At 42.0% G+C, this 12,743-nt stretch overlaps 1 protein-coding gene across 1 annotated transcript in view; it reads right to left on the bottom strand.

Moving 5' to 3' along the window:
* The window catches only part of FHIT (fragile histidine triad diadenosine triphosphatase), a 1,079,335-nt gene that overhangs the window by 161,058 nt on the left and 905,534 nt on the right, over positions 1–12,743 (bottom strand). The window contains exon 6 of the mRNA XM_008146282.3: positions 12,380–12,448. Coding sequence (XP_008144504.1) covers positions 12,380–12,448 — 69 coding nt within the window. The remainder of the gene's footprint in view (positions 1–12,379; positions 12,449–12,743) is intronic.

The raw sequence follows: 12,743 nt of genomic DNA on the forward strand, positions 1-12,743 counted from the left end.
GGGACGTAGGTGATCACCATCTCCCAAAGGATTATTTATTTCCCTCTGTGTGGGTAGCAGCATGGACTAGGGATAAACCCAAGGACCACGTAAGGCAGACGACCTGGACACCAGATGCCCAAGAAACAACATTCAAGGACGACATCATCCCTGCCCACCCCATGTGATACGCTGCTGGGAGCAGAATGCTGACCGGAGAGGTTGTAACACAGAATGGGGTTGAATTACATGCCTGAACTGACTGAGACAGCACTGAACTCGTTGACAAAACCTAGCCTCGGGCCGATGATTGATTTGCTGTCACAGTCAAGACATTAAACTGAACTTCAGGAATAAAAAGTTTTTCATCTTTGTATAGTTAAGTTGGTGATTGTGAAACTGGTAAGTGTTGTACAGGCTACTCAAATGAACCTCAGACTTCGTAAGAAATGACTTGGTGATTGAGAAGAAACCTGAGACAAGAAAACTGAGTGGGAAACACTAGACTGCAGAGTATCATGGCAGTACGAATACCTATTTTTAATAATTTTTATCCTCACCTGAAGATATTTTTTTTATTTATTTCAGAGAGAGAGAGAGAGAGAGAGAGAGAGAGAGAGAGAGAGAGAGATCGATTGGTTATGTCCCATATGTGCCCCCACTGGGAATCAAACCCACAACCTTTTGGTGTACAGGGTAATGCTCCAACCAACTGAGCCACCAGGCCAAGGCAGTAGTAATGCCTGTTTTGATGTATCCTTCTTGCTACCTCTAAGAGTGGGAACTTAGGAAAAATGTTATCCTGAAGAGTATTATTTCCTAACAAAGCAGAGAGTAGAAACTCCAAAAGGCCATTCTTCTGGGTATTTCAACTTAAGTGATAGGTCACTATGACTATTTCCCATGAGGTATTTACCAAAACTAAAGTAAATCTTTTTCACTACATTTACCACTAACTACCAGTAAATATTGGTCTCCAACTACCAGTAAATGCTGGTCTCTACTAATGAGTGAAAAAGAACATAGAATTTCTGCTTTTAAACATTGACCTCTAATGTTTTCTTCAAATTAAAGAATTATTGAATATTCATTGTATAAATTTTGGAAAATGCCAAAGAAAATGAAGAAACAGGTGTGATATGTAAGTCCATTATCCAGCCACAACTCATTTTCATTACAAGGTACATACATATCCATTCTATTCTCGGTTTATATGCCACTCTTTCATTCAGTATTATATCCCAATACATTATATCACTAAAATTATTTTAAAACACTCTTCCTTATATATGAATATATACCTTCAGACTATACCCCTCTATTTGGAATTTAAATTATTTCCCAGTGGATATTTTTCAAGTTAAATAGATGTTATACACATTTTATAGACCCACACTCTGAGGTCATCTGGAAGGTACGCCACAGACACAAGAGCATGTTTGAGCCTCGAAAGGGATAAAATAGAAATATCTTTTTATTTTCTTGGCAGGATATCAACACAACTCCCAAATATGAAGGTACAAAAGGACTGTTCTGTCTTGGATTGGTCCATTTTAGAGAGTGATGGTGGGAGCTCTCAGGGACTAGTTATCAAACTGATTCCAGGCAGATTCCAGAAATGGGTGGTGCAGGGTCCAGAGCCAGCCTTTGTGACTTGGTTCTGAAGTTACCAGCCAAGCCCCACTGACCACTAGACTAAGGCCTGATATTCCAACTATAAAATCCCATTCATTTCCCACCAGGCTTTGCTAGTTTGAAAAAACAAAACAAAACATTGTCACCTCAGGAAGGTTAACAACGTAAAATATTGTTGTTACGAATAAGTCACAGTTTCTTTCTTTGACAGAAAGGAAGGTAAGTGAGGATTTAGTGTCAGGGATTCAGCTAAACAAACCTCTCTGGAGAACCCAGTCCATGTAGATAGTGGGATGGATTGGGTGAGAGGAGGCAGAATGGACAAAGGTGAGTAAGACACCTCTGGGAGTTAAGAGAGGCAGCAAAGTGAAAGAGAACCCAGACACTGGATCCAGAAGGCCTGCGTATGAATCCCAGGTCTGCTCTTTCCTCTCTCTGTGATCGCAGAAAAGTTACTTTGTCTTTCTGGGCCTTAGTTCTCTATTGGAGGTAAACCTGACTCACCACCCTATTTTGCATTTCATTGGATACCTAACTCATCAGCATGTTAATGTCATAATCACACCCTTTTTCTCCTCCTTTTGACAGTGTAACCAATTGATGAAAATCCTGTTCCTAACCTCTCTCAGGAAGTCTCATTCAGCCTTATCCCAGGTCCCCAACAGATGAAACCCCTTCAAGTTCCTCATGCTCTTGATTTTGAGATGAGACCAAAAAGTAGAAACTATTCCAGTGCCTTCGGGAAGGAAGGTGAATGGTAGACACATCATATGCACGGAAAATGCTTAACAAAACAAGTCAGACTGTCATTTCTGGTTGCCAGAAAAAAAATGCAGCCTCAGTCTTCACATCAACTAACATGGTCAAGATTACCCAAGAAGCCCGCTGGATCATACATGGATTTGACCCAAATGTCCAAATTCCTCCTCAGTAACTCTGAAGACTTTCCTAAGAAGAAAACAAACTTCTTTTAAAAGAAAAAGAAGATGCTGGAACGAGACTTGATTTCCGTGCAAAGGGAATAGTCTATGAGTTCCTTAGTTACTGCGAATGTAAGAAGGATTTCCAGCAGGTACTGGAGCAGCTGCCCTCCAAGATACTTATGGTCCACTGAGAGTTGTAAACAAGAACTGTTTCTTTTTGAAGACAAAAAAGGCAGCTATTTCCTTTAATATTTTAGTGTGTTATCATGATATGAATGTACTATGAGGCATGCCAAGTATTTAAGAGGTTCCGTGTGCAAAATCAGCCCCAAAAGGATGACCTAGGGGATTATAGAACTTGGCTGCAGTGTGCGGATGGCTTCCTTGTGCTTAAAATAAAAAATAAAAAAGAAAAAACGATGAAAAGGAGTTCTAATAAAGTACCTCGCTGGGACTAGGGAGTTGTACCCTTAAAGCAGAAAAAAAAAAAATCTATCTTTGGAACATGCCAATTTCCTACACTCCAAGTATTACATATTTAATAGTAGGTGTGTGTCCAGAACCTATAGGGACTAGTGGAAATATAGGATGTGATATGATGTGTGTGTGTGTGTGTGTGTGTGTGTGTGTGTGTGTGTCCATGTCACTAAAGTTGAACAGAGATCTGGAAACTATTTCAGATATAGCACTAGAAATCACCATCTCTAAGAAAATCACTTATTCACTATCTTTGGATTTTCCATAAAAATGAAGGAAAGTATTTTCCTGTGACCAAAGGCTTTGGAGTGAACTAGACTTTGGTATAAATAAGCTTTGTCATGAGCTGGTCACAAGGTCTTAAGACAGATACCCTCTGTGGGTTTTAGCTTCAATTAAATGGTATTAATGATATCTACCTTGCAAGGTTTATGAAGATTAAAGTAACGTATATATAGCACTTGCATAGAGCCCAGCTCATTGTGGGCTCTCATTAAATGACAATAGTAATTTTAGTCTATTATTATTTTCCATTAGTCTTCTCCCTAGGAACAAATAGTAAGAACTAGAAGTGCTTATTACTGTTAACTTATTGTTTATTACTATTAACCCCATGCTTTTAGATTTGTTTCCTGCCTATTTCAAATATGAGAAACATGAAATACATTGAGATATAGTAGCAAGTTCAACATTAAAGAATTTGTAATAAATAACTTACTTGATAAGTAGAATTTAGATCTATGCAGGTATAAGATCCTTTTCTTTCAACTTGTTTTTCTAATTCTGGGGGTCATAAAAAGCCTCCAAAAAGAGCTGCTTGCCAGTGAGCTAAAGCAATTTGAAAGCATAGGAAGAAAATCATACGCCAGAATCTCTTCTTTCTGAGAGAGATTTCTGCGTTGTGTTTGAATGTTTAGTGTCAGCTGCATACTTGTGGCAGCTTAAAAGATTAATGTCCTCACAAATTATTGAGCTGCTATGGCTCTGAAGGCTATTGGCCCACAGGCATGCATCATGCTAGTCACAGGTAATGACACTGAGCCTCTATGATCTCCTCTTAATGTGTTTGGTAGATTTGGAAAGCCTCCTGGTCTCCAGAGAAGGTAGCCTCTAGCCAGTCACCTACTCCAGTGTCTAACTCAGTGATGGCGAACCTCTGACATGCGTGTCAGTGCCATTTCTGATGACCCGCGGCCGCTGAGGCGGCCGCATGCCGAGGATGAAACATTTATGTTATTTAAACTATAAATATTGCGAAATAATGTTTTTTCCTCAAAGGGACACACTACCCGAGTTATGCTCAGTTTTTTGGCGAAGTTTGAAACACCAAGCTCAAAAGGTTGCCCATCACTGGTCTAACTCCTCACTCACTCCCACCAACTCCTTAAAATGTTCTCAGACATTCCCTCAAGATAAAAAGATTAATACTTATATAAATCATAAAAGCTAACACTAACTAAGCATTAATTCTCCACCAGGCATTGTTCCAGGCCTTTACTAGTATATGTAACTAGAGGGGTCCCTTGGCCTGGCCTGTGAGATCGGGCCGAAACCGGCTCTCTGACATCCCTTGAGAGGTCCCGGATTGCAAGAGGGTGCAGGCCAGGCCCAGAGACCCCACTGGCGCACGATTGGGGCTGGGGAGGGACGCAGGAGGTTGGCCAGCCAGGGAGGGGCCACGGGAGGGCTCCAGGGTGTGTTCAGCTCATCTTGCTCAGTCCCAATTGGCAGGACCCCAGCAGCAAGCTCACCTACTGGTCAGAGCATCTTCCCCCTGGTGGTCAGTGCATGTCATATCGAGCAGTTGAGCAGCCTTAGCATATCATTAGCATATTATGCTTTGATTGGTTGAACGGTTGACTAGACAACCAGACACTTAGCATATTAGGCTTTTATTATATAGGACTAGAGGCCCAGTGCATGATTAAATCATGCACCTGTAGGGTCCCCTAGGCCTAACCTGCCATCCAGGCCATATCCACTGCCCCACAAAGCCTAGCACGCTCTGCGGACACTGCTGGCAGTCTGCTCCCCACTTTTGATGGCAGGGGCTCCGCTGGTGCCGGAGCGGACACACAGCTCCCCACTTTCGATCGCGTGGGAGCTGGGTGTCCGCTGGTGCACCAGGCCTTTCAAAAGCCTCCAGCGGAGGCTTTTGGCCTGGTGCCTGAGCGGACAGACACCCAGCGCCCCCGCTTTCACTTTCAATCGTGGGGAAGCTGGGTGTCTGTCCACTGGTGCCAGAGCAGACCCCCAGCTCCCCGCTTTTGATGGTCGGTGGCGGGAAGTGGGCTCGCTGCCCCAGAGGCCCCTTCTGTGCCGCAGCACAGCCATGGCGCAGACGCTGAGCTCGCGCCGCCACTGACGTGAGCTCAGCATCCCGCCTGCCCAATCGGCCACCCTGGCCACCCCGAGTCCCACCCCCCTGCGCCTCCTGGCCAATCGTGGGCATAGCGAAGGTACGGTCAATTTGCACATTACTCTATTATTTATTATATAGGATAACTCACTTAAATCTCACAACAGCCCCATCAGAATCCCCATTTTACAGATGAGAAAATTGAGACACTATTCTGCCTTCCTTGTTTTTTCTAGTGATCAATCATCTCACAGTTTTCACTGAAGACCACCACCCACCATTATAGCCCGCTATGCTTCTAAAAATTCCACATGTAATAGACTTTCCCCAAATGTAACTAATCTGAACTGCACACCCCCTGAATTCTCATTTCTACTAGGAAAAATGGTAGAAATGATTGTTTGCCAGGTAAAGACTTATCTGCTCATTTTGTTTCTCACCTCCAAGGGACAGAGAGATTTCATTCAGTAATAGTCTCACATAGGAAATGGTAAACCAGATGTCTACCAGCTCACTTATCATTAAAATATGTAGCCACAGAGCATTTGAAGAATCACTCAAGGTTAAATTACCACTACCAAATATGTATTTGTTGGTTACATCACATCCAGATTCTGAACAAGAGGTAACAAAGTTTACATTCCAAAATTCTCAAATACTCAAAAACTCATCCCTTAGTACGAGGACATCACTTAAGCCAGAAGGGGAGAAAAGCTAATTAACTATCTCACTGAAACATTCCTTCTTTTTTGGAGTGCCAACTGGGGACCTATGGACTTTAAGCTCATCATCAAATGGTGCATGAAAGAAATCCAAATTCAAATATTATCAGCAGTATAATAGTTCTCTCCAGCCCTCAGGGCCAAATGACCTGCATTTTAGCAAACAGATTTTGTTCATGCATTGTGTTAAGCCAAGCAATTGTTTCCCATGACATGTTTGAACCTACAGTTGCTCTGTCTATGAAATTCATGGTTGAATTTGTCCAATTGCTGATTGCTATTTCCATTTGCCCTAATAATAGTCACTTCCTTCATCAGTAATGGGTTTTGTATACAGTGCATAATCACAACCATTCAATGTCACCCATAAACATTTGATGAATTGTCCAACACAGTTATGTGAGTTGCTTATTTAGGCCACAGCTAGGGTAAGCCTAACAGAGTTAATAAGATGATGTACCATGGCATTAGGCAATGGGGGTTCCCCTTCCCATATTAGCTGGACATGCTCTTTTATCCAAGGACCTATTTATGTCATTATCGTCATTTTCATCAATTTGTCAAGATAATGGAGGGCCCACTGAGTTCAGATAAGGCGTCACATAATTCTCAGAAATTTAGAGAACACAGATGTAGAAATAGTTTAGAAGAAACTAATAATAAAGAATGGGCTTTATAAGAGATTCTCCTTGTAAAGGGCAGAACTTAAACTCAATTTTGAGGGAATGAAGAGAGACTCATCCTCTGAAATGGGGAAGATAAATTAGTAAATAAAATTTATAAAGATGAATCCAAGACAGAGAGCTAGAGGAAGAGCAGATGAAGTAAACTCACAGATAACAATCAAAGCTGTAATAAAAAGAACAGAAGGCCCTAGCTGCTTTGGCTCAGTGGACAGAGCGTCAGCCTGCAGACGGAAGGGTCCTGGGTTTGATTCTTGTCTAGGGCACATATCTCGATTGCAAGCTCCTCCCCAGCCCCAGGCACTGGTCAGTGCTCATGCAGGAGGCAACCAATCAATGTATTTCTCTCACATCAATGTTTCTCTCAGTCTTTCCCTCTCTCTTCCACTCTCTCTAAAAAACCAATGGAAAAATATCCTCAGGTGAGGATTAATAAAATAAAATAAAATAAAATAAAGGAAGAGAAGTTCTTGAGCCTGCTTTCAGCAAATCCCACATCTGTATTTGTTAGAGGCACACAAGTGTAGGTTTTGGGGAGGCCAGTTACTTATCAATTTTGACATGTGCTTACCAGACTTGCTTAGCAATCAGACAAGGTTTATAATTACTTCAGCAAGTCTTTCTAAGGCGCCAAAATTTGCAGCCGTCTGCACACTGATTTCTGACAGATTCCATTCTGTCAAAGCCCCTGAGATGGCTGATATCACCACATCAGAATCTCACCCAATGCAGCTATGAATTCGTTCGGAAAAGCAAGATGTTCTCTCCTTTCAAATTATGTTAGTACTAGTAGGGAACTTCAAGTTCTTCTGTTTTAACACCTTGTTCTTTCATGTACTCAAATATTCGTTTAGCAAATATTTATTGGAGACCCGGTCTATGCCAGATTAGGTTCCTCTTCTCAAGGCGTTATAGTGTAGGAAGGGATGCAGACAGTGAATAATAAACTAAGAAAATATTTCAAGTGTCATAATTAATAAGGACATAAACATCTATCTATATCTATATCTATCTATATATCTATATATATATATATATATATATATATATCTATATATATATGCCTAAGCGGCCAGCCAACTGGCCAGTAGCTATGATGCACACTGATCACCAGGGGGCAGACGCTCAACGAGGAACGGAAACCACAGGCATGGAAACATGGAATAGACTGATGAATCTCAGAGGGAAGGGGAGAGGAAGGAGGATGGAAAGAAATTAACCAAAGATCTTAATATGCATACTAGAGGCCTGGTGCACGAATTCATGCACCCGTGGGGACCCTTGGCCTGGCCTGCAGGAATTGGGCTGAAACCGGCTCTTCGACATCCCCCGAGGAATCCCAGATTGTGAGAGGGTGCAGGCCAGGCTGAGGGACCCCACTGGTGCATTCCATCTAAAATTAGCTATTTTAGATGGAATGAGGTGATCAATGACAAGAACTCTTTGAGGAGGTGACACTTGAGCTGAGATTAGGATGAAGATGTGAAGTCACATGACAGAAAAGAAAAGATGAAAGAAGTTATAGGTAAAGAAAACAACATATTCAAAGGCCCTGAGGTGGGAACAAGACTAACATATTGACAAAAGAAAAGCAATGAGAGATAATGAGAATAACAGGAGCAAGGAAGGTAGGTAGGATACACCACTGAAGTTCAAGAATGCCCCCCAGGGCCATGCATTGTAAATTAGTTACAGATCAATGGTATGCACAGTGGACTGGACAGAGGGTCCCGAGAGTAGTAACATTTAAGTGGTAGAGAGAAAAGTATCTCATGAAAGAGGCAGGGATCTCAAACTCAAATGCCTTCAGGGGTCAGGCAGGTATCATGAAGGAGTGAGGCAAGCCTTGGTAAGAGACAGTGTAGTGGGAATTGCAATGACCGAGAGAATGAGTGACATGCCTAATAGCATTCAGACTCGTCAAAATTACTTGGTATGCAAACTAAAGCACATCATTAAAACATACTTTTCAAGTAAAATAAAACATATGAGAAAGCAAGCAAACATACACCATCAGATTCCAACTGTGAGCTGGAGGGGAAAATGGGAAGTAGGCTGGGAACGAGAAATATCAATAGGGCATAGTCCCATGTCAGTCAACGAAGAGTTATACTATACCATATATTCCCATGAACTAAACAAAAAAGGGTATAACCCATTAGGCAGTGACCCAAATGCTGTAATACTAATAACAACAAAAAGACCCACAGTATTTGCTACAGAACTTGTATAACTTAAACGGGGTGGTAATAATCAAACGGGCCGGAGTTGTAAAGCCATGAAACCCTGTGGTCCATCCAAGGAAGAATCACAGCCATCCGCTCTCCTTGCTTGGACCCAGGGATGGAAAGCTTCCCATGCCTCCCCCTCCCACAAGGCACTGTGAGTGTTCTGACACCGCTAGCAACTCGACCTGTTATGATGTGGAGCTGATAGTCTGAAAATCCCAGATCTTCCCCCTGAAGCCACCTGCCAGCCCTTCCGACATTTAGAAACAAGGACTCTGTCACTGTCTTCCCTTCTCCAGACAAAACATCTCCACCTCCGATTACTCCCCAGATCACTGTTTCCAGACGCCACCACCCCAACCCCTTCCTGTGAACCTTCGCTAGTTTGTCACCGTCCCTCTTAAACAGTGCCCAGGGAGAAGACACATTCCTAGCTCATTTATAACGCCGGGCTTCCTCTGGCATCACTTTCTATTTCTGCAGCATTAGGAATATAATTACGTTTTATGGAGAGCAGTCTCCTGCCCTGTTCCCCATTCCCCACCCTCCACGCTAGTCTCAGTCTGTCTGCTGTATTTCATGGACAGATGCATAATTTCGAGTGAGTGCTCCCTTCAGTATAAAGAACGCTGTCCCTCATCACTCCATCTTTTCTGATTAAGATCACTCAGTCCTGAACCAATAATGCAGTGCTTCACGCTTCTCAGGCCACTTTCTAGACATTATCTTATTATGTATTTAAACGGGAGAAGCATTTTCATACATAGAGGAAGAGGAATCTGAGAATTAGTGGTTAGAGGCAGAGGGGAAACTGGAAATCTGACCCTTGAAAAGAATATTGAATGGGAGCATCCAATACTCTGGCTTTGAATCCAGGTTCTCCATTTACTCACTACTGCTAGTTTGTTGGTTTTTTAAAACAAAATTAAAAAGAAGAAGCTACCTATTAATAAAGGCTTAGTATGTACCAAGTCCAGTAATAATGTCATATATTACACATAACAATCTTTGAAGTGTATTGATTATCTCCGTTTTAGAAATGTGGGAATTAAGCACAGAGATTAAGTGACTTGCCCAATGCCACACAATCAGTAGGTGGCAATGGGATTTGAACCCAATTCTGCTTGTCTTCAAAGTTCAATCTCTTCAAAGCCTCATACCACAATCTCCGTCAGGGAGTACTGTCTATACTACATATGACTTACCAATTGATTAAAAAATACACCTCTCCCAGTAATTACATCTCCTGAGATGCTCCTCCAAATAGGTGGGAGGGAGGGACATGTGTTGACTCATGGGTGGGGCTAGAGACACTGTGGGAGCTTGTGCACAAGGGCAAAGAGTAAGGGAGGGGAGAAGGGCACACGCAGCCCCAGGGTCTGACACTGTGTTTCTAACTGGGCTGACATGTGGCGCTGCAGTTCTATCACAAGCACATTCGGATATAAACAAGATTTTACTGTGACAATTCAGCCCCGAAAAAAAACAAAAACAGTTTTCAAGCACTTTTAATACCACTTTAGCAATATTCACTTGTATATAAATCAGGTGCTAATTTATTCATTAAAATAGCCTGTACTTGGCAACATTTTATTAACTTTAGTTTACGCTAATAAGATCAGTAATTGTATGTTTTAAAACTGCATCTCTTTATAATTACTCCATAATTCTGAGTTTCTTCCAATTTGACTTAAGCCCTTACCAACCTCAAACCACATTCCACAAGCAGCAAAAAATGAGTTTGAATTATATTACAAGATATGACTTTGGGAAAGCCCAGATTGGGAGAGACACTATTCCCATACCTGGCCATGCATTGGAATCTTCTGGGAACTTCCTTAGGCCCACCTACTTACTGATTCCTCAGAGCCTCAGTAACTCACTACCTCAGAATCTCTCGGGTTGGGACTTCTTGGGAGTGAATTTGCAGCCATTGGTCCACCACCCAGCATCTGGGGACCAGTGACTAGAGCATTTTCACGCCACACAGGTCTAGTCCAGGCCGTGGAAAACAGGAAGCACACACAGTGATGGATATTCCCAAAGCATACTGGTAACACCAGTCACCTCCAAGGACCCAGTGAATCCCAGAATGATTAACTATAAGTTTCAATACTAACTGCTCACTTCTGGTTCTTTATTTTTAGGGCCTAGGTAGCGATTTTAATGCCCAGTTATTGCAAAGAAACCTTAAAAATACAATAACAACAACAACAAAAAGATACATAGGTTCCATCTAACCCAGGGAAACTGGGTTCTTTAGAAATCATTCTCAAAGGGCTAGAACATGAGTGTCAAATAGATGGCTAACTGGTACCTCTCTCTTATTGATACCATGGCAGACATTGCTAATCAATCACAGCATGTGCCTTGTTGCATCCAGAAATAACCTCACAGCCTTCTTAACCAAGCACTCCAGGTGCCGCTGCCATCTGATCTGCTCTCATACGTGGGGAACATATTTACCCTTCACTGGCTACAATAAATAGTCAAATTGAAATTATCTTATATTTTATACCAGCTTGATCCACCATAAGCTATATGCTCTAAGTCAGGGACCTTTTATCTGCCAAGGGCCATTTGGATATTTATAACATCATTCTCTGGCCATACAAAATTATCAACTTAAAAATTAGCCTGCTGTGTTTGGTCAAACATTTAATTAAGTCACCCCTAATGCCTTGGCAGGACCAGACCAAATGCTTTCCGGGGCCTTATGCGGCCGTGGGCCCCAGGTTCCCCACCCCTGCTCTAAATAGTACAGACGCCTGAAGGTGCTCGTGTAATGGAGATCCTAGGAGCAGATCACCTGACTCTTGCTGAGTGATCTTTGTAGTGGTTTCACATTCATACCTTTGAGTGGAAGTATCTAGAAATCAGCTAACTGCAAAAATGCTGATAATATATGGGTTACACCTTTATCATTCAAACCAACCTAGTGTTTGCTAATGATAATTCAAAGTTTGACTTGAAATAAGTGCTATAAGGAGAGACAAGCTGAAGTCCAAAGTATTTAAAAATTAAATGTAGCATTTGATTAAAATAATCATATATCAATCCACTTAATTTCCATTTGTTGTCGTGTAGATTTTCTCCTATGGAGACACTGAGACAGGTCAATAAATGACAGTCAGAAATCACAAGAGTATTTAGATTTTGCTCAGTTTCATTTGAAAGAGAAATCATTATAAATTCCTTTGTCTTCAGTTCCCATAACGGCCTTTTGGGGCTACCTCACCTGTACTGCCGCTTCCCAGGTCATGTTGGGTGGAATCCACTTAAGACCAACTCTACGCCAATACCTATTCAGGGTGATTTCATCACATGGACAGCGCCCATGATCAAACAGTAAGATCAGAGCGAGCAGACCCACCTCATCATAGACGCTGTCATTCCTGTGAAAGTCTCCAGCCTTCCTGGGCAGAACGTGGATGTGAACGTGCTGGAAATACACAAAGAAAGAAAAATAAAATGTGATTATCTCCTCATATATTTTCACACTTGACAGGGATGCCTCACGAAGCCCATTTACTCATGGCCCCTGCTGGATTATTGCTCAGAGGAAGATGGCGTTCACTGGTAACTGGATCTGAAGTCTACGGAGAATAGAGGCCCAGAACAAGAGAGAACAACTTGGTGGCATATATGAGACTCTGAGTGAAATGCCAGAGTGTTTTAGGGGCTCTGTGGAATTATTCATAGTTGTCAGTCTTGGTTGTATTTAGCCAGTGCTTTGA

This window comes from Eptesicus fuscus, chromosome 18 (genome assembly GCF_027574615.1).
Source record: "Eptesicus fuscus isolate TK198812 chromosome 18, DD_ASM_mEF_20220401, whole genome shotgun sequence".
NCBI lineage: Eukaryota > Metazoa > Chordata > Mammalia > Chiroptera > Vespertilionidae > Eptesicus > Eptesicus fuscus.